Source organism: Amborella trichopoda, chromosome 6 (assembly GCF_054954075.1).
Source record: "Amborella trichopoda isolate Santa Cruz 75 chromosome 6, AtrichopodaSantaCruz75HAP2 v2.0, whole genome shotgun sequence".
NCBI lineage: Eukaryota > Viridiplantae > Streptophyta > Magnoliopsida > Amborellales > Amborellaceae > Amborella > Amborella trichopoda.
In genome coordinates, this window is record NC_142341.1 from 39,478,845 (window position 1) to 39,506,763 (window position 27,919).

The 27,919-nt window shown below is 39.0% G+C and overlaps 1 protein-coding gene across 5 annotated transcripts in view; it reads left to right on the top strand.

Moving 5' to 3' along the window:
• LOC18430003 (calcium-dependent lipid-binding family protein) overlaps window positions 1-27,919 on the top strand; it is a 169,149-nt gene that overhangs the window by 22,896 nt on the left and 118,334 nt on the right. For 3 of the 5 annotated variants that reach the window (XM_088870658.1, XM_088870665.1, XM_088870660.1), the window contains exons 5-16: window positions 2,671-2,766; window positions 2,898-2,945; window positions 3,443-3,496; window positions 6,010-6,113; window positions 6,245-6,362; window positions 13,332-13,433; window positions 13,565-13,750; window positions 13,894-14,051; window positions 16,573-16,731; window positions 16,841-16,933; window positions 17,086-17,437; window positions 17,530-17,643. In XM_088870658.1, coding sequence (XP_088726784.1) covers window positions 2,671-2,766; window positions 2,898-2,945; window positions 3,443-3,496; window positions 6,010-6,113; window positions 6,245-6,362; window positions 13,332-13,433; window positions 13,565-13,750; window positions 13,894-14,051; window positions 16,573-16,731; window positions 16,841-16,933; window positions 17,086-17,437; window positions 17,530-17,643 — 1,584 coding nt within the window. The remainder of the gene's footprint in view (window positions 1-2,670; window positions 2,767-2,897; window positions 2,946-3,442; window positions 3,497-6,009; window positions 6,114-6,244; window positions 6,363-13,331; window positions 13,434-13,564; window positions 13,751-13,893; window positions 14,052-16,572; window positions 16,732-16,840; window positions 16,934-17,085; window positions 17,438-17,529; window positions 17,644-27,919) is intronic. The other 2 variants (XM_088870661.1, XM_088870662.1) reach the window with 1 other exon arrangement.

Here is a 27,919-nt window from a genome sequence, read left to right on the forward strand (position 1 = left end):
GCTTGCTGTGTTGCATGTTATTGTGGCCATGACCAAAGCCATGAAATTTTATCATCCATACGTCTTCAGGATTGCCTTGATTGCATCAATTACTCTTTTCAATGGGACTGATCCTATAACATTCTTTATTGTGATCTCATTCTAAAGTTCGTAGTTTCAAATGCTTTATATTATTATGTTATTATGCTTTTCCTGTTTTCCATGTCCTTAAAATTTTATTGTAGAAAAATGAGCAACTGAATAATTAGAAAAGAACCAGGCACAACATATACAGCACTTGACAAGCTTGACATAGCTCCCCATAATGACCAACTAAACTTTCATTGGACTGGGATTTGATAATTTGGCTTCTTTCCCAAGTATGCACATGTTGGTAATAGAAAACTTACTATTCCAACTTTTTGGCTATAAAGGACTAATGCTCTACCTTGAGGCGTATTCTTCTCACATTCAGTAAGAGTTTAATAATTCCTTTTTGTCCTCTTGAGAATCCACTCTCTTCATTGCTCACTGTATGATACAACTTAGCAAAGAAACACCCAAAAATTTGGTGTTTTCAGACTATACTATCACATTCTTCCCAGCCCCTCACTTTGTCCTTTGGTGTTTTCAGACTATACTATCACGTACTTCCCAGTCCCTCACTTTGACCTTTCAAAAACTGCTCATAAGAAACACTATGCCATCGGTTTCTCTTCATCAAATATTCTTTCCTCCTTCCTAGTTCTTATCTTAGATCTTAATATCCTTAGCTACTTAGAGAGAGCAGTGATATATGAGGTGCTGAGAGGTAGAGTGGGATAGAGAATGTAGAAAATGGTGAAGAGAAGAATTGAAAGAGGGCTGTGGAAAAAGAAGAATGCGTGAGACAAAGTGTGAGAGTGAATACAGAGTGGTGGATTTTTTTTTTTGGGTGGGGGGGATTGGGGTCGGGGAGCGGTGAAAAAAAGCAGGGACAAATATGAAAAGTAGAAGAGGGGAATGTTTGTAAGATAAAAGATAAAAGATAAAAAGGAGGTAGACGGCGTGTGGGAGAGAGGGCGAATGGCGGCTGAGTGTCAAATCGTGTAGTGAGAAGATAGAGGGGAAGAGAATAGAGAGAAGGGGAAGAGAATAGAGAGAAGGGAAAGAGACATAACACCAGCGGCATCATAGCTCTTTAGGACAGATACTGAGGAACTGTGAAGGAGAGATTAGAGGGACAGGAAAACAGGAGGTATAGGACAGCTGGGGAACTGGATGGGACAATCGTCAGGCAAGGTGCACTTGACATACGGCGGACAAGAGAGACATAGAGACACAAGGAAGCGGAGGAGTGAGAGAAATAATGTAGGAGGAGAAGAGGGGAAATAAAGGGGGGTCGAGCACCAATACATTAAATGTGCCTTCCTTTGGTAATCAGTCATCCGTGCACACTTCTAACGTGGTCGAGAATGGGGAATATGTCAGACCTGTTGATGGTTCACTAGTCACCTCCTGCTGGGCCAAGAAAATGGCATCCCTTGTGTCTGTCTCATGATCTGTAGGCAAAGAGAAACTAATCTATACTGATATCCAATTCATTCACCTCCTTTTCCATTTGTCCTTTGCTTCTCTCTCTCAGTCGTTTTTTTTCGTTTTTTTTTCATTCTTCCTCCTTTTTTTTTTTCTGTGCAGTGTCAGTCTTCTAGCACTATGCAGAAAATTGAGAGAGGAGTATACTGGGGTTGGGAAGTAGAAAATGCCATAATGGGCTGCCCACTGGAGTGACTACTTATCAAGAGAGAAGAAGGGGTTAGATAGAGTTTTGAATTTAGAGAAAGAGAGAAGTCAAGAAGAAGATAGGTTTGAAGGATGTGATTGGTGGAGGAAGAGTATGGATCATAAGGTGAGAGGGTAGGAGATAGAGTGAGAAGGCGAAGAGGAGGAGAAAGCGAAAATGAAAGAAGAAAAAAGCGCTCGGGGAGAGGGAGAAGGGGGGGGGAGGGGGGTTGGTGTGTGTTACGAAGATCTGAGATATAAGTGAGTGGCAGAGAAAGAGGAAAAGGAGCACTGGAATGAAGAGAGGGCCGACTTGTTTGGGACTTTGGCTGATGAGGTGTATCCTTTTTACCTGATCCCTGCCACCTCCCAAATGATCCCCTGGAATCTTAACAGATGCTTCTTGAATAACTCCATATGATTCTTTATAAAGATCACGTTTTTTTTTTGGGGGAAAAGGTTGAGCAAAAGATGGTCTTGTTGACAAATAAAGGAATAGAGATGGCCTTGTTGATGGCAGTGATATTCTCTCCGAAGGATCCAACCCACTTTGTCATGAGTGATATACTCTTCGAAGACACTTTCTGGAGGAGAGGGCTTGTATGATGAAATTCTGTTTGGTTTGGCCTCTAAGGAGCTTGCAAACCTCATATACTATATTGATTTATAGAGTGGGATTTTGTATTCAAAGATTAGCATATGGGCTCGCCAAATGGGTTCTGAGAAGACAAAATTGTTGCAGGTGCAGTTTGCTGTCTCATTCTCGTTTTTTTACTTGCCATACTACTGTCTCAGTCGTACCTTTAACTTTCCCAGTTAGTCATGAGTATTCCAACTTGACATGGTGAGAAGTACATCAAAACTTTTTGTTTTTTTTGTGTTTGTTATGATATAAACTATAGAACTGTAGCTCTTTGATTTTATGTGTAGGTCCCTTGGAAGAGTCTAGGCAAAGAGCCAGTGATTGTTCTTGTCGATCGAATATTTGCTCTTGCTCATCCTGCAGTGGATGGACGGACTCTTTCGGTGAGGCTCTGAATCATCAAGTCTATTTTTGCTGAATCCCGTAGACTTCGTTTACATTTACATGTGTGTTATATTTCTCGATGCATTTGATGACTTGAGTTCTGAAGAATGCTATTGTTGTTGTGATGCAGGAGGTTGATATAGAGAAGATTTTTCAAGCCAAACTTCGACAAACTGAGGTAACTGAAATTTGAATCTCATTTTCTTTTTCTTTTGCTTTCCTTTCAGGGATATGTTCATTTTATGTTGTGTCATTTAATAGAAGAAACCTTGATGAAAACGCCATTGATCCTCCTCTTTTTGGGACTTCCTTGTCATTTTAATGTTGTTTTATAAGTTTTAGTATCAATCTCCATGAACAAAATGAATAGACGGGGGAGATGGAATTGGATGATACTTTTACAGTCCTACTACAGGAGAACCATTTTTTTGTGTGTGCGCCCTCACATGCTTGTGAGTGTGCTTGTGCGTGTGTGCATGTGCGTGTGCATGTGTGTGTTATAGACACACATTTATGTATGTTTATAATATGTACACTACTATAATGACTTCACTTGCTTCATGATCACTTATAAAGTGATATATGAAGCACATGAAGTTATGACTATAGCACTTGTCATTCTAATTGGTTTTTTTTTTTTTTTTTTTTTCTGGTTCTCCTTTCTATTAAATTCAGGAAACAGAGTTGGCGATTATTGAAGCAAAAGATAGCAAATTGAGATCGGGAAATGTAAGAAAGTTTTTCCACCTTTGTATTTACTGTCATCTTGATTATATCTTTATCAATGCTCTCGGTCAATCCTGATTAGGAAAAGCAGGATATTATGAAACTGAGTTTTATGTTCGAGTATTCATAAAACAGGAAAAGCAGGATATTATGCAATGTAAATGGGTTATTCTCTGGTCCTCGAGATATCTTACTATCAAGGTATTTCAATACCCACTGTGGGGGATAATGATCCTAGATGCTGTGTGAAAAGAGGATCTGGGGGAGCTAGGTTAGGTGATCCAGTAACTTCGTCCAGGTACTTAAACCATTGTTAGGGATGTAAAAATTTTCCTCACCCCAATTGATTACTTACATAGTACCCCATGTTAGCAGATACATCGAATGTGGAATGCGTGTCCTCAATTTCCCCTGCAATAGCCATTTAGCTCCAAGGAACTTCCCTTTCACATTTTCTTGTGAGATTCAAAGAGCTGTTCCACTATGCAATTAAGCATGATACATGACTTCAGAATGTGTATCCAAGGTGGCACTGCCTTTTCTTTTGACAACTAAAAATCACTTTGTGCAACCTCTTCATATCTCCAAGTCTCAATTGTGATTTTGTATTGTACCTTTTCCGTAGGTGTTTCAGTAACATTCCATCAATGTTTGCGTTGAGAAAGCCTATGAATGAAGTTTTCTCTGCAAATATATTGAGATTAGTTTCTCTCTTAAGGGTTTTCAAATGATTGTAAAGGCATTTCTTGAGTAATATAGTTGGAAGTCTCCAGCATGTGCCCTACTTCTAGCTCGTGACATTTTCATGTTGATGAACTATACTTGAGTCCAACTTGCTGTTCGCCACCTAATGGGAGTGTACTACTTTCCTTAATGAAGAATATTTATGTGCTTGTAGATGCTATTTTGTGAGGAATCAATATGTTCGATGAGTTCCCTTTTTTTTGGGTTTATTGTTGGAAATGATTCGAAAAATTCCCTTTTAATCTAGAATTGATTTTTCTGAAACATGGATGAATGGTGATTGAAAACTCGGACCCCGCAAGGTCCCGAGCTGGAGTCTTCCTCCGACCTAACCTAGTGGATGGTCAGATTCGGCTGAGTCTATGGCTAAAATATTCAGGGAAACAGGGACCCAATTTACGGTGTTTATCATCCAGGCCTGGCACGCTGCTTGGCCCGACTGACAAGGGTGAGTTTGAGACTGAGTCATCAGTTTTTAATTGCTGGAAAAGAAAGAATTGGAGATTCACTTCCTTCTTTCGACACCTAGTAACCATTTTATCTTCCTTCTTGTCGACACCTAGTAACCATTTTAGGTGAAATCACAAAGTATAAAAGGAGGAGGGTTGTGTTAGGTGGGCAGCCAGCATAAAACTTTTGCTACATCTATTTCATGAATCCTGAACCAATATATGGCGGAACATGATTCATGTAACTGATCCCAAATAGTTAGGATAAGGCTTAGATGATGATGATAATGATGATATAGGAGGGTCGAAAGGCAATAGAGGTGGTTCCTTAAATTTTCTGGAATCTTCATAGATGAAAGGAGTGTTTAATTAGATCAAGCTCGCAATTGGTTTTCTTGTTCATGATGGGCGAGCCTCTTCAATTCTTGTCATATATGTATTCTTTCTAGGTTAAGAATTATCTGCATAAATAAATCAATTTAAAAATCTTGTTGTTGTTATAGGGTTGTATGATGTGTTAAATGTAGATGATCGCCAATGAAAGGTTACCTTGCCATGAAAAGGAAATGCAAAGATTTCTCTACCATGTGAAATCTGAGCTATTTCTATTATTTTTTAGCAGCAAGCTGTAAATGTTTTGAGGAGGCCATGAAAAGACTTAGCTGAATTCGAAGAACATATTCGAGTCTCCTTGTCCACTTTTGCAGCCTAACTGGACCAATTCAAATGAAATTACTGCTGGAATTAGCAAAACTATTTTTCATTTTCTGTGTCTTTTTGACAAGTTCAACTCTTTTTCATTTTATGAAAAACAAATATGTGATATGAAATTTTGCTTTTGAAGATGGATGGTGCACTGAATACTTTGTTTATGTGTAACAAGATATTGGTTTTGCTGTTCAGATGGACTTTATTTGAGACTTCATTATTTTTTAAGTATTGGTTCATGTTAGTGCTTATTGTCGTAACTGCCATTTAGTATAAGGGAAAAAACGAGGAAAGATTTGTGGTTCTTTTCTTTGGAGTGTGGCCAATATTTTACAATGTACTCCATGGTTGACTTATCTTGCAACAGGCGAGGCTATTCAGTTTATATGTTTGAAAGGTTTTCATGCGATTCATCTTCAAGGGTATTACACATGAATGGTTTTTCTGTTGTTTTTTTTTCTGAGAAAGTGATTAGGTCTTATCTAGAGGTGATGTTAGCTGGGTTAATGTTTGTATGGGCTCTGTAGACAATATCTTCGAATTGATTCTTGCAAATATATCACCGAAATAACTCATAATAGATGTGCTCTAATTATTGGGCTGGTCCTTTTGCAGTCATCAAATGAAAATTCATGGTTAGGTTCACTCATTGCCACGATAATTGGCAATCTCAAAATTTCCATCAGCAATGTTCATATCAGATATGAGGATACCGTTAGGTGTATATCAAACTCTTGTTGTTTTGATTGTGTTGTGGTTGACCTGAGCTTGCTATGTTTTCTGTGATAATTCATTATTTTAGTTGTAGTATGTTTTGAAATCTTTGACAACATTTTTGTACTTTTTCCAGTAATCCTGGGCGTCCATTTTGCTCTGGAATCACCTTGGCAAAGCTTGCTGCTGTCACAATGGATGAGCAGGGAAATGAGACATTTGATACAAGTGGGTTACTGGATAAGCTTCGTAAGGTATGTCGTGGATTTTTGTTACAAAATTGTTTCTAAATGAAATGTTGTGTCTTCTTTTTGTAAAAGTTTGAGGTTCATCTCAGTTGTATGTCCAAAATGGGGAGTTCCTATTTTGTTATTTTATTATTGGCCTCAATTTTGATTCAATGGTATTGCTTTTAGATCCACTCTAGGGAACCATTGAGTGTCGTAGAAAATGCAAGAGCCACATAGAAGTGATGAAGCACTTTCTCAGGTACATTTAGATGGATGAAGTAAAAAAATTGTTTCGGCATGGTGTTATAGAGCAGTTTTTTAAAAAGTGGACCACCCAGAGCCTGGGTGGTCGTCTAGGCAGTCTAGATGGCCTGGGTGCATCGCTCAGGCCTAGGCAGCCAAATTAGGCGGATATCCTTGGGCGCCTAGGCCGTGGGTGCTTGAACCCGCCTAGATCGCCTGGGCGGCCGCCCAGGTCCTGCACCCCGCTCAGGGGCGGAAATGCAGCTTCTTGAGGGTATTTTTGGGTCTTTTTTTTAATACTAAAGGGGAAACTTGTGGGTTATAGGTTCATTTGAAACCTAAATCTCATTAGAGGCTATTTTAAAGAGAGAACCCCAAATTTTTTTTTTCTACTGGGCCGCCTAGGTTCTGGGCGCTCTCCTAGGCCTTGGGTGGCCTGGATCCCCCCCGATCGCTTAGGTGCCACCTAGAGCTTTTTGAAACACTGTTAAAGAGTCATGTATTCCTTTCCTAAAGTGGTTTCTTAGATCTGTAGATGTATACACATTGTGGTAGGGCATGGATTAGTAGCTGAAACCTACAAAAGAAATGATTTGGGCTTGCCCATGACTAAACCTTATGAAGGGGGGATACTTGTTCAATCTTTCAGTTCAATTTGTTTTTCTTTGACAAAGTTACATAGGAATTAAACTTGTGATGTACTGCTATGAAAACCCAACTACTACCACCTTGACCCAAGCCTGATTCCTTTTAGTTCAATTTATTTATGTTATAGGAAGATAAGTGTGGTATTTGAGTATGTATGAATTTTAAAATGTTCTGCTCAAACTCGGCACTTAACCCTTGCCTGAGAGTAACTCGGGTGAGTCCGAGTGGTCTCGCTTGAGTTCTGCAGAACCCAAAATGGGCTAAAAAATTGCTAGAAAAGAAAAAAGAATTTGTTAGATTTAATTAGAAACTAAAGGAAGTTATAAACATCATTAAAAGTTCATAAAAGTTGGAAAACCGTTTTATAGAGAATGGAGTATGAAAAATTAAAGCAAAAAAAAAAAAAAAAAAAGAACCCAAGCAAAGGGAAAAGTAGAAAATTAGAGCATGTAATAAGAAAAATTTCGAAATCATCATAATGAACATAAAAATTATATAGAAAAATATTTATATGCCATTTTTAAATGATTTAGTAATAAAATTTTTTATGTTTTAGGTGATTTTAACAAACCTTTAGTTTTTCTTAAAAACTTGTTGAGTTACGTGGCTGAGTCTGAGTCAATTCGGACTAATTTTGGAACACTAGCCATAGATGTTTATAATATTTATATATCATGAATTTAAAACCCTTGTTGTAGTACACAATGTTCCTCAGCAGGCGATTTCCCTTTAAATAGTTTGGAAAATTGATTGCATGCGACTTACCAATGGCATTATATAAAGAAGAGCTGTAAGGTGATATAGAATTTTGCCTTGTTGTCAGTCTTTAATTTCTGTGACCTTCCTTTGTTGTTACTATTGCCCTTGTTTGTGGTGATTATTCATACTGTTGTAGCACACCATTGTGCGGCTTTCTCATTTGGTTCCTGTTTACTTGTCTATGACAAGGTAGGCCTGTGACAACCTTGCTGCTTGTCAGTCTTTAATTTCTGTGACCTTCCTTTGTTGTTACTATTGCACTTGTTTGTGGTGATTATTCATACTGTTGGAGCACAACATTGTGCAGCTTTCTTATTTGGTTCCTGTTTACTTGTCTATGACAAGGTAGCCCTGTGACAACCTTGCTACTACTTTTGTTGTTTTCTTTTGGCTAAGGCTTTGGGGCTTCTGTCTCAACTTAATCTCTTGGTCATATGTAGGGTCATTGGTTGGGTTTGTGGCGTTTAAAGGCTGTGAGAGTGTGTGAAAGACATTTGTAGTGGATTGTACACTTGAATGGGAGTGTGCATTGTTTGACTGACGAAGGGTTGGGAGATTTATGACCCTGGTCATATCCAAAATCTTCCTTGGGCATGTGGTGCTATCGAAAAGGGTTTACAATGGGTCATCCCTTGTTGAGGTCGAAGAGATGCCCAGAGATAGCTTGTAGGCCAAGAGAGCTGTGGTCTCCTGTTTGTGGATGTAGGCTTCTGAGAGCAAGGGGTAAATCCTCAACAAAGTTTTGTACGACATGTACATATGACAGCCACATTACCGAGAAGCAAACCTGAAGAGGTATACGTGTACATGTGTATAGAGAGAGTTCCCCTCCCACTATAGTGATATGTGCTTAGCTTACTCTTAAGAGAGGGGGGGGGCTGTAATCCACATTCTAGTACTGTGGTTCCACTGTTTATTGGCCAACTTTGACGAGCCAATCATGAGCCCCTGCATGAAACTGTGGGCCGTGATTTTGTTGAGTTGGTTTAAGAAGGCATTTGTAGGTCATGGTCATTGGGTGTACATGTGTATAGAGAGAGTTCCCATCCCTGATATGTGCTTGGCTTACTCTTAAGGGGGGGGGGGGCTGTAATCCTCATTCTGGTACTGTGGTTCCACTGTTTATTGGCCAACTTTGTCGAGCCAATCATGAGCCCCTGCATGAAACTGTGGGTCGTGATTTTGGTGGGTTGGTTTAAGAAAGCAATTGTAGGTCGTGGTCATTGTGTTGGGTCGCCCTTATGGTCTCTTCGTTTTAACCCATTGGTACCAGTCCACTACGCGATATCTTATTTTCAATATTACAAATGTTTCTATGAATTTTAGAATTTGTTTAGAATTTTATTTTATTTTTTATGTTGTAATTTCCTTGAAAGGATTATTATGAAATTATATAAGGAAATGTGGGGCCTTTAGATCCAGCCTCAAATGTGTGCTATACCCCATGGGTGGGGTGTAGGGCCCATAGCGGCTACATGTCACCCATAGGGGTGGCATGCCCCCTTTAATTTTTTAGTGCTCGTTTTAATTAAAATGGCTTAGTATGGTTAGTTGATAGTATTTTAAAAAGAAAAGAAATGGTTATGTGTGCCAATTTTTGTCCGATTTAGTTTTAACCAAGAAATATTATTTTGATTTCCTACAATTAGAGATAAATTAGGAAGTTCTAGTAGGTTTTTAAATTGGTTTAGTCCTAATTAAACGAGAAGTGGATATGGGTCAAATATTAAGGGGTAAAATTCCTATTATGCCTCCCAAAATTATGATAGCTGATTTGTGGGATGGATGACTCTGATTTATTTGAAAGTGGACGATGTGAACTAGCACGGTCTTTATATATTACAATTTTTCTTTTTCAAAACCGGCTAGAACACTTATATAAGTCCAATGATTACAATAAAAACTCAAGCAAACAAATAAAAAAAAGTCCACAAATATGGATTCTCACGTGCTGCCACTATTAAACTCTTCATTAGATAATAAAAAATTGCATCAGCTTGAGTTTGGGAACAAGAAACATAAGAATGCATTAAAATAAATAAGATGCCAACAGATTACCTCAATTGGACTTCGCACACCCCACATCGGGTCTCCTCCACCGATGGCGCACAGGAACTTGGGAAGCATTGGCTAAAACCCTTTTATGGATATGAGAGCATGTGGATCAAAATATGGCTTTACTCTTGTTTCTTTATGTGTGGGGCGTGCCCCTTCTCTGTCTCTTCCAAAGGCTAGGGGTGTGCCCCTTTGTTACTCTTAGAGAGGCTATGAGAGATGGACACAAAAAGATAGAGAGAGATGAGAGAGAGGGCGGTGTGCCACCTTGATGAGAGAGAGAATTTTAGGTTGTGGTGGTGTGATGACCCCCCCTCCCTCAACCCCTAATGAAGGCTAGGGTCAAGGTTTCTAGGGTTTAGCCATCCTTATGGAGATTCCATTTAGACCATTGATCATAGGTGACCTATGGGATGAGAGATCTTAGCCATATAATCCATAAATCAGTCATCATGATCTAATGAAAGGGGCTAGAACCTTATCCCTCAGCTTCCTTAACCTAATCCCATCAAATATTTAGTGTAGAAAAAATACATTGTAGTTTCCTTTTATTTTCAATCAATCTCTAGACATGCTTCTTTTAAAATCCATTAGCCTTCAAAACTCTCCTTATCGTCTTATGTCAATTGCATGAATTATGAGACAAGCCAAAAATAAATAGAAACGGAGAAAAGTGGGGCATGCCACTCCATGGGTATAGGGGGCCCCATGACCTCATCAAATTTGGTGGGCCATACAATGTAATTGGCCCCCATCATATTTAAATATAAAAATGATTTTTAGAAAAGGATAAATAATTTATTTTCTTATCTGAATATTTAAATACCAGAAACTTTAGTTTTAGCTTATCTTAAAATCAATTTTGATGAAATAAAATATCCAGAGACTCCTAAAACTTTATTTTAATATTCAAAAAATCATTTATAATAATATTAATTATTTCTAAATTAATTTGATGGCAATCAGATTTAACTTTGTTAAGGAAAAAAAGAAAAATTACTGAGACACTCCGTGTCTAATATGGCTATGTCCCCACTCACTTTCTCAATCTGACCCAGTAGTTCCCTTGACCCACAGTCTATACTGGGGTTCATGATTGGACTACCAAAGCTAGCCTATAGGTGATGAAAACACAATCTTAGTCTATGAATTATAGGTTCCATCCTAGGGACAAGCCTAGGTCACACTACCTTGTGCACACACATCACATTTGTGCATAGGGGCTATCTCTCGCACATCTATATGCAACACCCTCAATGTTGTTTACTTCCCAATACGGCTATGTACATGTTGTGTGATGGTCATGATGGTGATTTGACCCATGTCCCTTCAGGCCTACCAATCACACAAGGGTCACAGAGTTCCTTGGCCAATTACCCTAGGCATCTTTCCGACCTCATCAAGGGATAACCCTGGTAATCCTTCTCGGTTGTGCTATATGGCTAGGTATCATAGGGTTTTAGAACTCAATTCGGCCTAGCTCGCCAAGCCTAGTTTGAGTTTTGACATCAGTAGTGCCAACTTCGGTTCCTTTGAAGGATACTTCTATTGGAGTTCATTGTTTCACACTCATAAAATTCATTATATGCTCTCGTAAGGCCTTTAAAATGGCCACAAAAGCGCAACATTATTGTCTCTCACCTCACAAATTTCCTAATTTCCTATTGGTTAAGGTGAGTCATTGGATAGGCATACCAAGGGGGTCTTGAGTTTTATAGAAGGTGTACCCCCTCTTTACACAATTTTGGAGCCTCTATCTCCTAGTTTTCTCTCTCCATCCCAAATTCTCTTCTTTTTCTCATCTCTATAGTGCCTTTCTCTCCTCTCACCCTAATTAGGGTTTTGTAGAGAGGACTGGTTTAACCCTAGAAAAAGGGAGGTTCCTTTTAAAGGCATGCCCGAATTGCGTTTTGTATGCTCGCTAAAAGGCTATTTTAAGAGGTATTGCCTAATGAAGCTTCCCAGCTCTGAAAATTCAGCAAGACCAATAGGATTTAAGTGTGCCATCAATTAGAAAATTGGGTGTGGGTTGTACCAAGTCCTGTAGAGGTGACGCTAGGCATAATCGATTAAGTCTTCCGGGCTATTTATTTTTGTTTCTCAGTATTTCCATATTCATTCAGGAACATTATTTGTACTTGAATTGATAGAAGAAGCTTGGTTTTTATTTCTGAATTGAATTTGTTTTTTTGGCAGTAAAAGTAAAGGTCTTAGGTTTTATTTAAAGTTTTAATTTTCTTTTACAGCAGTGCATTGTTGCACTTGTAAGTGGAATTCAGATTCAATCAGAATGGGATTGGATTGAATGAACCTATCACTATGCAATGCAATTACTTGATTAGGTTTCTAGCCTAATTCGTCAACCAGTTAGAAACTTATTTGCCATTATTGTCATTATGTCATTGACTTGTCTAGATCTATTATATTTTTTTCTGATAGTCATGTTGAATTGATCTATGTAGCTTACAATAATTTTCTAGTACTTGCTGTCGGTGTTGATACAGCCTTGACATGGTCATGCCTTTTAACACTAGAAATTTCTTTATCCAACTTCTCCTTCTGAATTAAATGTTATTTCCATTTTTTTCTTTTTTTTTTAGAAGTTATTAGATGTAATAATAAATTTTATTTTCATCTTTTCATTACTGAAATAGATTAATATTATTTATATATACTTTCTTATCTAGTACTGATGGTGTGAGACCTTTTATGTTGAATGTGCATTATGTAAGATGATTTATAAGTTTATCTTATTTTTATTTTTTTTAGATTGATGTTGGAATTCAATTCGAAGTGTTAGATCTTGATGGTTAATATTTTAGTTACTACTGGATATTCTAAACCTGCAAATGGTTGCTTTGACCATGTCATTTAACATTATTGATTTTCTTTCTTCCATAGTTATTTAACTCTACTCAGTTAACAATTTAAAAAAAAAAGAAAAAGTTATTTAACTCTACCAATTGTTCTTGTTAGCGATAGCTAGCTTTCATGTTTCTGCTGTTCTTGATGTTATAATTGAATGAATAATTAATACTGATCATATCTAAGTAGTACTGATTAATGATAAAAATAATTACCTGTGGTACGGAACTTTATGTTGTATTTCCCTTTCTTAGAGGCTTTTAAGTTATGTCCAGTTTCTGTTCTCTTAGTCGAGATTGATGTTCTTACTGATAATGCTGGAGCTTCTCCCATGCTGAATTTTCATTTTCTATTTCCTGCCTCATACTTGATAGGATGTTAGTTTGTGTATCTGAAGCCTTGGTATTTTGGTCATTGACTTAGTCCTTGCAACTCGAAAGACTCGCTGTTTATCATGATTCTGATTGTACACCTTGGAAGCTGGATAGAAATTGGGAAGATCTTAGTCCAAAGGAATGGATTGAGGTTTGTTTTTAATATTTTGCCCAATGTATTTGGATTTTCTCTACATTGGTTAAAGAAATCATTCTTCTAGGTTAATGATTTATACAAATGAAACTTTTCTAAAGCTTGGACTGAGTTTATTTTGCATTTAGATTTTTGAAGATGGAATCAACAATCTAGAAGTTTCTAAATGGGCTGCAAATCGCATATACATGGTATCTCCAATTAATGGGGTGCTTCAGTATCATCGCCTGGGAAAGCAAGAAAGGAAAGACCCAAATATTCCCTTAGAGAAGGCCTCTCTTGTGTTGAGTGATGTCTCATTAACTGTTACTGAGGTACCTTCTCGACTTTTGTATTTCTTTTGTGGTGGCTTTTCACTTCATATCCTGTAAAGTTGACTTACTGCTTTATGAGCCATTTTGTTTCTGGTTGTTTTTTTCGTTCATTTTGTCAATTCCTCCATTGTCTCCCCCTGCAGGACCAATATTGTGATTTTATAAAACTTCTAGAAATTTTTTCGAGGTATAAGACATATGTGGAGGTTTCCCACTTAAGGCCTGGAGTTCCTGTTTCGAAGGATCCACATGCTTGGTGGCGCTATGCAGCACAGGCTGGTCTGCAACTGAAAAAGATGTGGTAATGTTCAAATAATTTTTTAAGGTCAAGCAAAAAAGCTTCGATCTAAAATTGTTATACTTTGATCTGAAACATAACATGCGTATTATCTGTCTGACCTTGAATGATCACTACACATTGGTTGCATGGAAAATTTGTTCCATTGTCTTTCAAAAGCTATAACATCATTATAGTGCTAGGCATATTATTTTGTTGGATGTTAGAAATGTTTTTGGGATCATGTTCTAAAGAAATGTGAATGGCATGGGTTCCTGTGCATTGGCTACATTTGTGTGATATGTTTGAAATGTGAAAGTTGTGTTTGAAATGTTAGCTTTCCTTATCTGTTGGTTTAGTGCTAAAATGGTTGACTCATGGCCTTTTTATGACTCGAGGCTGCAGAGCTTCCGATGGATTGGTTGTAGTCGCCTATATGGGTCACAGCCTTCTTACACTATTGTTGATTAAATTATTTACAATGAGATATCTAAGATGTCTTACTTTTAAGCGTAAGAAATCCTAGGCAATAGCTTTAAGTAAGGGCAATAGTTTTTGCACCAATTCCTTGGCAACCGCTACCAACCATTGTACACTGACCTGTCCTGTGCTACTACTATTCTCTTAAAGGGAATGTTTTCATCATTCATGAGTGTGAATGAATACTAAGGAGGTGGTTGTAAAAATTAGTCTTTATAATCTAATTAGGTAAAATGATTTATGCTGTTTGGTTAATGTATAATTTACAGCTGGCCATTGTTAATATGACAGCTGGACATTATGTAAAACTAGTAAGCAGCCCGTGTGTTGGAACCTTAAACGATAGCATCTAATGGAATAATTTATGAAGTAAAATCCAATAAATTGATATATATATATATGTTATATTAAGAAAGTAATGTTGGTTATCAAGTTCAGATTTTGATACTACCTTACATTGTGTTTGGGAAATCCTGCATTGTGTTGCATTTGATACTGTTCCGAGGCAACTTGTGGCTTTTGTGGCAGTTTTTCTACCTTACATGGTGTTGCATTCTTATTGTCGCTAAACAATTTTTATTTTTTATTTTATTATATTTTAAATTGTTTAGCGACAATGACAATGCACATGGTAAACCTAAATCTGTCATGACATGGAAACAAACACGTATCAGATTTCTGCTTGTTATTGAGTTATTCATAAAATAGCAAGGAAAGAATTGTTCAAGAAAAAGCTGAACTTGATAACTACAAGTTGCCCTGTAACAGTATTAAATGCAACACAATGCAGGATTTCCCAAACACAATATAAGGCAGTATCAAAATCTGAACTTGATAACCAACATGATCCAAGCTACTTGGTGGCCCACTAACCCTGATCAAGGCATGCACACAAGAAATTGTTTTAACATAGTAAGATTGGAAAGGAATTCATGTTCTATAAACCCTGCTTGAAAAACTAAAAGCCATCTATGAAACCAGCTAGGCTCGCTACATGTGGACAATAAAATCATCCCCAAAACAAAGCTTTACAAGCATGATGTCTATCCACCTTTTTTCAAAATGTAGTTTATAAATAGCCATCTATGAAACCAGCTAGACTCACTACATATGGACAATAAAATCATCCCCAAAACAAAGCTTTACGAGCATTATGTCTATCCACCTTTTTTCAAAATGTAGCATAAATATATATATTAAGCGAGATGGTGACCCCTTTTATTCTTGTGATGAGTGTCCTTTCAATGCCACTTTTGCCCTCTTGCTTTTATATTATACTGATTTTGTTTATTTTTGTTATCAGTTTTGCTCACTCTATCGTGATTCTCTTTCACTTGAATCTCTCTTTATCTCTATTGTCTTCCATGTAGATTTCCTTCCCTTTTCCTTTTCTACAATTTTGTCTTCTTGAATTTTGATTTTATTTCAATTAGTCCTTTTTGTCCATGTAGATTTCTCTTCCTATTCCTATGGGATTTTCCCTCTCTCCTAGCAATGAGTCTGTGTGTGTGTGTGTATGTGTGTGTGTGTGTGTATGTGTGTGTGTGTGTGTATGTGTGTGTGTGTGTGTGTCTATGCCCCCCACACCACCCCCCTTTCCCCCACACATACACACACACCCACACATCTCACCTAAACCTATCTTATCACGACCTATTGAGGAATTCATTGACATTAAAAAGATAGAAACTTGTATCATCAATTCATTCATGTATTGATTCAGCCAATATGTCCTTCCAAGGCCATGTAAGGCTTGCCTCTTACATTTTTTATTTTCATGCATAAGTTTACTAGGAATAATCTATGAATTTGCTTTTAATGATGACTATTTTATTTCTTCATACTTCCGTTAAACAATTTTTATGTAGTTTTTCTTGAATGCATGCTAAGCAATGAGTGAGAGTGGATGTGCTATATAACAATTTATCATCTTCATCATCATCAGAGCTTTTTCTTTTTAAGCATTTAAATTGAATTCTAGCATACCGAGTGCTTCATTTCTAACATTCCATTGCCATCCCATCTCATTTTGATGTCAATGCTATCATGTTATTGCGGATTACAGCTACCGGTTTTCTTGGGATAGAGTTCGTCATTTTTGTCAACTCCGTCGATGTTATATTCAACTTTATGCAAGTTCACTACAACAGGCAGATGGTACTGTTAGCACACAATTGAGACAAATAGAGAGGGACCTTGACTCCAAAGTTATCCTTCTTTGGAGGTTTGCAGAGATTCTGTCCTTGTGTCATGATTTTCTATGCTTGACCACTGCTTTTCCTGTTTTAGGATTATCACTTTCCAATGTGATATTTGGAACCTTATTTTTCCAGATTACTTGCACATGCTAAGGTTGAGAGTGTGAAATCCAAGGAAGCAGCTCAAAGTAGGCGTCAGATGAAAAGAAGCTGGTGGCCTTTTGGGTGGTATGACAAAGCTGCTTCCCAGGAATTTTTTCTTCTGACTAGTCTCTGCAGTTGCTAATTTGTTACCATTCACAAGCATTATATTTCACAATCTTTGTTAGCCAAGCAATGATTGGGAAGTCTAGATTGCTTATCTGCAAATACTTGTGCAGGCGCTCTTCTTCTGGAGATACACCGATTGTGGAATATTCTAAAGAATCACATTTACTAGAAGACAGGCTAACTAAAGAAGAATGGCTCGCAATTAATAAAATTTTAAGTTACCAATCAGATGAAGAGATGAATTTTCCTTTTGGAAAGGACTCACAGAATACAATACATTTTCTTGTAAATATTTCAATTGGGCAGGCTGCAGCTCGGATAATTAATATCAGACAAACGGAAATTATCTGTGGTAGGTTTGAACATCTTCAAATCTGCACCAAGTTTTGTCCTAAAAGCATCCAGTGTAATATAAAGTTGAGATTCTATGGATTATCATCTCCGGAAGGCTCAATTGTGCAGGTTGGTTTTTCCTTTGTATTTAACTTTCCGTAGTTAGATGCATGCTGGTGATATCAGGCATTGAAGTTAACACTGTGAGCTCTATGTTACAGAGTGTAATCAATGAGAAAAAGGCTGATGCTTTATCTGCAACTTTTGTACACTCACCTCATGGAGAAAATGTAGATTGGCAGCTCTCAGCGACTATTGCTCCATGCCATGTCACGGTGCTCATTTGTTTTTTGTTTGTTTGAGCTTTTGGAGCCTAGCATCAATTCCTAATAACTATATTGAAGAATGGATTTATGCTATATTGAAACTGCTTATAACTGAAGATCAATGTTTGTTCAAGGTTGTGGTGACTTGTAGTTCACGAAACTGAAGTTTTTTTTCCTTGAATTTAATGTTGTCAATTCCATCTGACTTATGTAGTTATATGCTGTTCTCTGCTCCCATGTAATGACAATAAATCAATCATCTTTATCAATGTTAGAGAAGTCACTAGGCGGTGCCTAGGCAGATGCAAGGGTAGCTGTGTAGAAATGAAGACAGAGAGAGTGCATTGTTCTTATTTGTTCTACTAATTTTAAATTGCTACTTGTATTTTCAATAAATTAATTGTTTTGTAATTACTTTAGTTATATTTGTCTTGTAATAACTTGTATCATATTGTGTTATATTATTAACTTTTGTTTTATGGTATCGATAGTCAACAATAGTTAATGTATTTGTATTATAGTATCATTAGTATATTAGTTTTAAAGAGACATGATTGACCCATTTATTAATGGCGTGACATTGACAACATTTATTTATATATTTGTTCTATAGTATTAATAATATTCTATTTTTTTAAGAAACATCATTGGCACATGTTGACATTGATGCATCTATCAATAATATATTGATTTATTTGTACTAGGGTGCTATGACTATATGTAATATTATAAAGTAGTACCATATAATAATACTTTGGAGGTCAAAAATGACCGCCTAGATTCTCCCCATAGTCTTAAAACAAAGAAAATAGGGGCAAAATGACTGAAAACGACCTTAGGCGTGGGGCATTTTTGCCCCATTCACCGTCATTTGTCATGGGCTGCCTAGGTGGGCGCCTGAGTGCCTAAGCGCCCACCTTGTGGACAACCCCTCCTCCTGCCCGAGTAGCCGCCTAGGCGGACCTTCTAGGCACTCGATTAAGCACCTTTTTCAACAGGGATTTTTATGTGTACATACTCTCTGCAGGCTAGTGTCTTCCATTTGTTGATACTTCTCTGTTGATCCTATCTTTCCTTAGCATGCACGAAGTAGTTTGCATAATTGTAATCATTTGTTTTAATTTTCTACAGAGAACAATGGATAAAGGGATATATTGTTTTTTATAAATAACTTTTAGAAAAGGCATAAATGAAGTTGCATCTGGCCTGCAACTAAGGGGCGAATTCTAAATGGAGAAGGTTGTGGGTGGGCAACAGCATCCTAATTGAAAAGAAGGTTTCTGCCTTTTTCTTCTCAGCAAGGGAATCAATCATGTCATTATCTTTAAGCACACTGAAGTAATAGAGGTTGGAACTCCCTTCACATTTCTGCTCAATAATATTGCTAGTATCCATGGCTACTTTGCTGCTTTCTGTGAGCATCTACATTTGTGAGACCTAATAAGAAACAAAATAAAACCTTTAGTCCTGTTGACAGGGTTTGTACATCCATATTACTTACTGCCAGTGCTGCAAAGGTCTTTGAATGCAAAGGTCTTTGAATGCCATAAGTTTGTCACACAGGTATCTCGAACAACTGCAAATATAAATGGGTTAAGATTCTCAAAGAAATTTTCATCAAAATTAGGATTAGGGTCTTTGACCATTTGGATACAAAGCCCTTGGTCTAAATGTTGGAGTCTTCCAGCTCAGACCCTTAACCAAATCCCTTTACTGAATTCAGCTATTGTAATGGAGTACGATATCTGTGATAGACACCTTTGTTGGAAGTACCACAAGGTGTTTCTGTGATTTCATTAGAATTACATATGTTTTCTTGATTTGTCCTACATCTGTGGGAAGTGTTGCAGGCAACACTGCTTTGGAAGTGATAGACCTTCAGTTAGAAATTTCTAGAAATGTTTTCATATATAATATCTACATTTTTCAGTTGCTGTGTCAGACACTCAGGGACTTATTGAATGTGGATACTCATGGTAGTTACGATCATCTCATATATGAATAAACAAGTTCAAGTTTCTTCTTCATGTTTCTCCCTATGCTTGGACATACATCCTTGTGTTAATGACCTGGAGATTCTAGTTTGTGACACTTCTCATTTCAATGACTCTTTCTTCTTGCATGCTGATTGAGCATTCTCGTGTCACCCGACTCTCAGCACCTTGCTTGTGGCTTTCCTTGTTCCTCATACTTTCAGTTGTATTTCCTCACTCTCACTCGCCATTAGCTCTTCCGTTAGGAGGGAATATCTGCCTCCTCCAAACTACTTATGCTTCAGGAGCTCCTAGAACTTGAACATGGCTCATAATCTAGTGTTCCAGCTATCAAATACAATGCCATGCATTGCCAATAAGCATTCCTTATTCCTTGCATCCAACAAGTGAAGTTCTTGAAGTATACCATTTGTCCTAGCTTCTACGGATACTTCATTTGGATCTGGTTCTCTTTCAACTGGTCTGCCTGTAGATTGATATCTTAATATTCCCTCTTCCTCCTTTTTCTGTTTTGTTCTTTCATCATTCTTTCATGGCTTCACTTTTGTTGTGAAAGGCCAAAAAACTGTATGCACTTTCGATTGCCTGAGTTTGATAGTAAAGTAGACACATCTGTAATGGAACAATGAACTCCAGTGGGAGTATGGTCCAGAGGGATCAAGGTTGGCAGTATTGATGCCGAGACTCAAACTAGGCTTGTCGAGCTAGGCTAGTTGAGTATTAAAACCCTAAGATACCAGGGCATTGAGCACAACCGAGAAGGGCTAGCAGGGTTACCCCTTGATGAGGTCGGAGATGCCCTGGGTAGTTTGCCAAGGGACTGTGTAACCTTTGTGTGTGATTGGTAGGCTTTAAGGGACGAGGGCTAAATCATCATCATAGAGTATCATACGGCATGTAAAATGATAGCCACATCGGGAAGCAAAGCACCATTGAGGGTGTTGTGTGTACATGTGCAAGAGATAGCCCATATGCACCAAATTGCGACGTGTGCAAAAGTTTGTGTGACCTAGACTTGTCCATAGGGGGCAGAACCTGTAATCCATAGGCTAAGGATTGTGTACTGTTCCCTCACCTATTGGCTGACTTTGATAGCCCAATCAGGAATCCCTGTGGTTCATGGTCTCTAGTAGAAGGTGGAGTGCCTCAATATTTTCGCGTTTTCCTTAACGAAGTTAATCCTATCAAATTAATTTAAAAATAATTAATTGGAGTATAAATGATTTTTAGATTGATAAGGCAAATTTTTAGAATTTTCTTTTATCAGTTTTTAGAAGTCTCTAGATATTTTATTCTCTCAAAGCTGATTTATAAATAGGCTCAAACTGAATTTTCAGAATTTAAATGTTCGGAGAGAAAAATAAAATAGTAAATGTTCTCTAAAAATCATTCATTAATTTTAAAATTATTAATACACTTGGGGGCCCATTATACTCCATTGGCCCCACCAAATTTGAGCATGTGGGGAAGTGCGTGGGGCCCACTTGAGGCCCCATGGGTGGAACGCCCCACTTTGTGCACCTCCTTCCTATTTTGTTAAGGCATGCAATATGCCACTCAATTGGTTGAAATGAAGAAGGGAAGTTTTTGAAATGAAAAAAGGGGCACGCCCCAACCATTGAGCCTAGAGGAGCACGCTACACCCACATAGTTTTTAGACTTAGTTTTTGTTCCACATTGCTCTCATCATTGAAGGGTTTCTAGCCAAGGATTTCCATAGTTGTGAGTTCTAAGAAAGACCTTGATTCTGTGCGCCATAGGAGGAGATCCTAGTGGGGTGTACCAAGTCCAATTAAGAAATTGTATTGATAGGTCTACAATCTTATTTCCCTGTGTGCTGAGTTGTATTCTAGAATACTCACTTTTTAAAGATCTCCAGGTGTTTTGCTTGTACACATGTCCATGGGTATGCTATGTTGTGGCAAATCTATCTTATGATATCGCGAATCATTTCCAAAGGCGCTGAGAAAATATTATAAAGCTGGTCCAGAATGTGCTCTCATCTGTCATTCTAGAATCACTTTGTAAGCTATCTTAGGAAGGTCAAATGAACTCGCTGTTTTAAATGTTCTACCTACATGTAAGGAACATATCGGAGTCCCATCAAAAACTTAGTTTGAGGGCTCTTACAACGAGTGGGGTCATATTTAACAACAAGCTTGGGTGATTAGGCCCTGTGTCCTTGTGGGGATTGTGGCCCTTAAAGGTCATGAGAGCATGTAAGTAGAGGATTATAGCGGATTGCACACTTTAGTGTGAGTGCGAGTATTGGTTGACTAACCTAGGGTTTGGTGGTCTATAGCCCTAGTCATGCACAAAACACTTACCCATGGTCATATGGCACTATTGATAAGGGTTTCTAGAAGGTCATCTCATATTGAGGTCATAAAGATACCCAAAGGATGGTTTATAGGCCAGAAGAGCTTCTTGGTCTCCTGCATGTGGATGTAGGCCTGTGAGAGAGAGGGCTAAATCCTAAACAAACATTCGCATTGCATGTACACATGACGAACACATTATTATGAACCAAACCTGCAAGGCTACGTGTACATGTGTATAGAGAGAGTCCCCCTTGCACTTTACTACTATATGCGTTTAACTTGGTCTTCATGGGGGACGTGTAGTCCACATTCTAGGACCGTGGCTCCACTATTTATTGGCCACCTTTGATGAGACAATCATGAGCCCTTGCATGAGATTGTGGATAAAGAGTCTTATTGGGTTGGTTTGAGAAGATAGTCAAGGATTACAATAACTTTTCTTGAGCCATTGGTGCCAGTCCTCTTCTAGATATTTGTTTTTGTTTTAAGTGTACCAAATGTTTATGTGAAATGTAGGAAAAATTTCAGAATTTTTAAATTTATTCAGCTGTAGAAACCCTTAAAAAGGGGGTTTCTAAATTTTTGGGATTGTGGAGGGGGTTTCTGAATTTTTTGGATTGTGGAGGGGCTAGTAGGAACATGTGTGGGGGCCTTGGATCTAGCCCCACATGTGCACGACACCCATCTGTGTGGGCGTCGAACCCGTTGGTCCACATGTCACACGTATGTAGTGGGACGCCCACCTCCTTGTTTTTTATTTTGAAAAAGTGTTTGTTTTTAGTTGGAAAGCTTAAGGAAATCTTTTGAAAAAGATTGTGTCCATATTTTGTGGGAGCTCAGAATAATTTGTTTTTTGAAAATATTCTTCAAATCTTTGACCAAATCTTTTGACTTTTGAATTCCTAAAATCTTTGTGAGAGATAAGGGTGTTCTAGGAGATTTGTTTTAAGGTTTCTAAATTTCTCCCAAAATCATGATTGCTGATCATGGGTTGGATGGCTTGGATTTGTTGCTCTCTCACCTCACTGATTACCTGAAATCCTATTGGTCATGATGAGTCATCATTAGAAAAGGCATACCTAGGGCCCTTGAGGCATATATAAGGTGGGAAACCCCCCCCCCCCCCCCCCCCTCCTCTTTTGCCTCTCTCTTTTCATTCTGTACATACAAGTTGCTGGTCTCTTTCTCTCTTTCCTTCTCTCTCCTCCCTAGTCTTTAGAGGGTGGCATGCACCAACCTAGTGTACTAGGTGTGGAATGCGACCTATAGGTTAGAAAAGAGGGGCATACCTAGCTTTAGGAGGACTAAGGAAGGTGCCACTTGTGCATGTCCTGTAGAGGTTCGTAAGGGGCTCTAAGAAATCGTAGTTCTTATTTATGTATTGCCTAATGAAGCTTAGACTTGAAAGTATTGCCTAATGAAGCTTCCTGACTTAAAGATTTCAGCAAGGCCAAGAGGATCAGAGTGCACCATCTGTTAGATAATGGGGTGTAGGGTATACCAAGACCTAAGGGTGTGACTGTAGGCAAACTCAAGTTAAGTCTGCCTGGCCTTAGTTTTATTTTCAATCAATATTGCTCAGTTTATTTCAATTCCCGTGGACATTGTTTTCAATTTTCATGGACATTTTTTGCATTAGAGTTTATAGTTAAAGCTTGTTTTCAGTCTAGTCAGGTTTATTTGGCCGTAAAAAGGAAGATCTTAGGTTATATTTTGGTTTTTGTTTCTTGCTTATTATAGTATATAGTGGCACTTGTAAGTGGAATTCAGATGCATTAATAAAAGAAAAAAAGGAAATTTTTATTTTACTACTTGGAATTCCATAGAGCCACTACTTTCAAGCTTGCCATTGTCGTCAATGCTAAATACTTGGAGACAGTGTTTCAAAAAGCGCTAGGCGGCTGGGTGTTCACCCAGAATTGCCTCCCTCACCTCCGCCTACTTATTCTTCAAGAAGTTAGTCTACTGGAACATCAACGTTCTGGGTCAACCTTCGAAAAGAAAGGCCATTAAGGACCTCACTTCCAAACACTGTTCCACTATTCTAGCTTTAGCCGAAACTAAGTGCCCTGACCCCTCCCTTCCCCAAGTTCATCAGGTTTGGGCTAGGAGACCGTGCCAATGGGTAGTCCTACCTGTGGTAGGAGCTTCAGAGGGTATCTGGGTTATTTGGGACCTTATCGATCATCCTTTGATATCATCGCATAGAGGGAACTTCTCAGTCATCATTCTGCTGTCCAGACTCTCGGACGGCCTTGCTTGGAAATTTTCGGCCATCTATTGCCCTTGTAACTCGACAGGTAAGCGGCGATTCTGGTCCGAATTGGATTATATCGCGACCCTACCTCACCCTACCTGGTGCCTGGGTGGGGACTTTAACATTACTAGGTGGTCCCATGAACGGAACACCAGCAGTCGGGTTTACCATAGAATGTTGTACTTTTCTGATTTTATTTCTAGGACTGACCTCCTTGATATCCCTCTTCAAGGAAATAGATTCACCTGGTCCAGTCACTCTTCGCAACCCTCTCTATCCAAGTTGGATAGATTTCTGTTTAATCCAAAATGGGAGGAAGAGTTCCGGGGCTCTTATGCGATGGCCCTGCCTAAGCCTGTCTCTGACCATTGCCCTATTCTCTTGTCAACCTTACCTCTCCATAGGGGACCTAAACCCTTCAGATTTGAACTGGCCTGGCTGGAGGAAAGGTCTCTCTCAACTCTGATCCCTACCTGGTGGAATTCTTTTTCTGCCCAAGTTAGAGGTAGAGCTGGGTTTAGACTTCAATTGAAAATTCAACTTCTTAAAGTCCTGGAGGTCGTCACTTTCGGGAAACTATTCCCAAATAAACTTAATTACTCGTTCACCTTGAAAAAAGAAGAGATCTACTGGTACCAAAGGTCAACAGTTAACTGGCTCAAAACTGGGGATAACAATACCCGTTTTTTCCATAGAATTGCCAACTGTCGGCGGAGGGACAATACAATCTCTACCATCAAAGTAAACAACCTTGTCTTAGACCAGCCGGAGGAGATTGAATCAGCAATCTTAAATTTTTTCATGAACCTATACTCATGTCCCTCGGGTCCTAGACCAGTTATGGCTGACCTAGGTTTTCTGGCCCTCTCGGAAGAGTAAGCGACTTGGCTAGAATGCCCTTTCCTTGAAGACAGAATTCTTAAGGCTTTGGATGACCTAGCCAAAGGTAAAGCCACCCGTGGCACCATTTAAGATTTTTTGGGATACTTTTTGTGAGGATTTCTTAAATTTCCTTGCAGAATTTTTCCAGCTGGGTATTCTCAACAAATCTATCAATGCCACCTTCATCACTCTGATCCCTAAGGTCCAAGGGGCCGAGGAAATTAAAGATTTTCGTCCCATAAGTTTTCTCAACTTCTCATATAAAATTCTTTCTAAGGTCCTGACCTCTAGACTTCAGGAGGTCCTCCCGTCGGTCATCTCTCTCTCACAGTTGACCTTTATCAAAAATAGGCAAATCCTTGATGGAGCCATGATCGCAAATGAATGCATCCTTTCCAGGCATCGAATAAAAAACCCTAGCCTCATTTTCAAAATTGATTGGGTAAAAGCATATGACGATGTGAACTGGTCAATACTGGATGAGACAATGGCTCGAATGGGGTTCCGAGATAGATGGCGTACTTGGATGAGAGGGTGTTACTCCCACCCTAATTTTTCGATCCTTATAAATGGGACTCCCAAAGGCTATTTTCCCTCATCGAGAGGCCTATGCCAAGGGGACCCTCTGTCCCCTTTTCTCTTCGCTATCTCGGCAGAGGTTTCAGTCGCTCACTTGATCGTCTCTACCAAGCTGGCCTTCTTTCAAGGTTCCAGTCTTCTCGTCGAGGGCCTACTGTGTCACATCTGCAATACGCAGATGACACCTTGGTCTTTTTATATGCCTCCTCTTTTGAAGTCGAAAACCTCAGAATCTACCTCAAATGTTTCCAATTTTCCACTGGGTTCAAGGTTAATATGTAGAAATCGAAAATGATGGGTATAGCTATCACCACCACCCAAACTATAGAGCTCATCCCAAACTGGGCATGTCAAGTGGAAGACCTCCCTACTTCCTACTTGGGTCTTCTCCTAGGCCTCGGAAAACCTAAAAAGAGACTTTGGTCCAAAGTGTTAGATAAGGTTAACAGAAGGTTGGCTGGTTGGAAAGGGAGATACTTGTCACAAGCAGGAAGAACCACCCTTATCAAGGCTACTTTGGCCAATGCACTTGTGTACATGATGTCCCTCTTCCAAATACCATTCTCTGTGGTAAAACGTTCTGACCGGCTCATGAGGAGCTTTCTCTAGTCAGGACAGGTGGAGAAAACCAAATCCCACCTTATTTCTTGGGAAAAGGTATGCCGCCCTAAACACCAGGGCGGGTATTAGAAACTTAAGAAAACAAAATCTTGCCCTCTTAGGGAAATGGTGGTGGTGCTTGGCCACCCAACCCGACTCACGCTGGGCTCAGGTGCTGCGACACAAGTATAATATTCCAAACCACTCTTGGATCCCAGAGAAAAAAACTTGGTCCAATGCTTCAAGGGTTTGGAGGTCCTTTACTGCCACCCTTGAAATTTTCAGGAAGTTTATCAGATTCTACCGAAGAGAAGGAAGTAAAGTGCGATTCTGGACTGACCTATGGATAGGCCATGCCCCGTTGAGGGACTCTTATCCCTCGTTGTTCTCTATTACTTTGAATAGAGAGGCTACAGTACAGGAGGAGTTAAGAATGGATGGAGGAAGAAGAGTTTGGCTTCCAACTTTCAGAAGGATTCTTTCTGAGGGGGGATATAATGAATTCCTCTCTCTCCTCACAACGCTTCACAACACTTTTATTCCCATCTTGGGTAGAGATAAAATGGTATGGTCCCCTGCTCCTAAAGGGGAGTTCACAGTCGCTTCTTTCTATTAAAAGCTTATCCAACCACCTACCTTCCTGCTCAAACCAACCTCGATTCTATCACAGGTCTGACAGTCTATTGCACCCCCAAAGGTGCGAATTTTTTACTGGATTGCTGGTTCTGACAAGGCTCTTATCGTGGATCAACTTCAAAAGAAAGGAATCCCTATTCCCATTAGGTGCATCATGTGCTTGAGTCAAGAGGAATCAAACAATCACCTGTTCCTACATTGTAACGCGGCCCATGAACTATGGTGCCTTGTGTTACAACTATTTGGGGTCCTTTGGGTAATACGTCCAACTGTTAAAAGACCTTAAGGCAGGCAGGATCCTATGGAAAGCCATAGTGGCAGCAACAATTTGGACTATCTGGAAAGAAAAAAATGCCAGAATATTCCGAGGACAGGTCCATCTAGCCCCCTCTCTCTTCCATAAGGTTACGTCCTTAGTAACCTTTTAGGCTTCGAACCACCGTTTGTTCAAGGGTGTCCCTATAGACTCCTTTATATCGTAGTGGGAGCATATCCTATTTCACAAACCAAAGAAAAACAAAGTTTCAAAGGCCTGGGAGCCTCCTCTCCAAGGAGCAATCAAATTGAATTTTGACGATTGCTCTTTGGGAAACCCAGGTCATGCAGGGGCAGGAGGAGTTTTCAGGGATCACCACCAAAATGTTTATTTACCTTCTCTGAATATCTCGGCATCCAAGACTCTCAGTTCGCCGAATCAATGGCTCTACTCAGAGGCATACAAAACTTTGACCATTCTTGGGGACAATTACTGTTAGTGGAGGGAGACGCTAAAAACATTTGTGCTTGGGCTTCTAAGAAAGGTACTCTCCCATGCTATCTTGTGTCTATTTATGACGAGATTGAGCATCTTAGCTGGGATACACCCGTCTTATGGAAGCATATCTCAAGGATGTCGAATGGGTTCGCGGATCTGATGGCCAAGGATGGAGCCAAGGCCCATATTGAAGAATAGGCCCTTTCAGCTTCGGGTGGTTATTGAGCACGTGCTTCCTTTGGGGCGGGATTTTTTTGTGGGC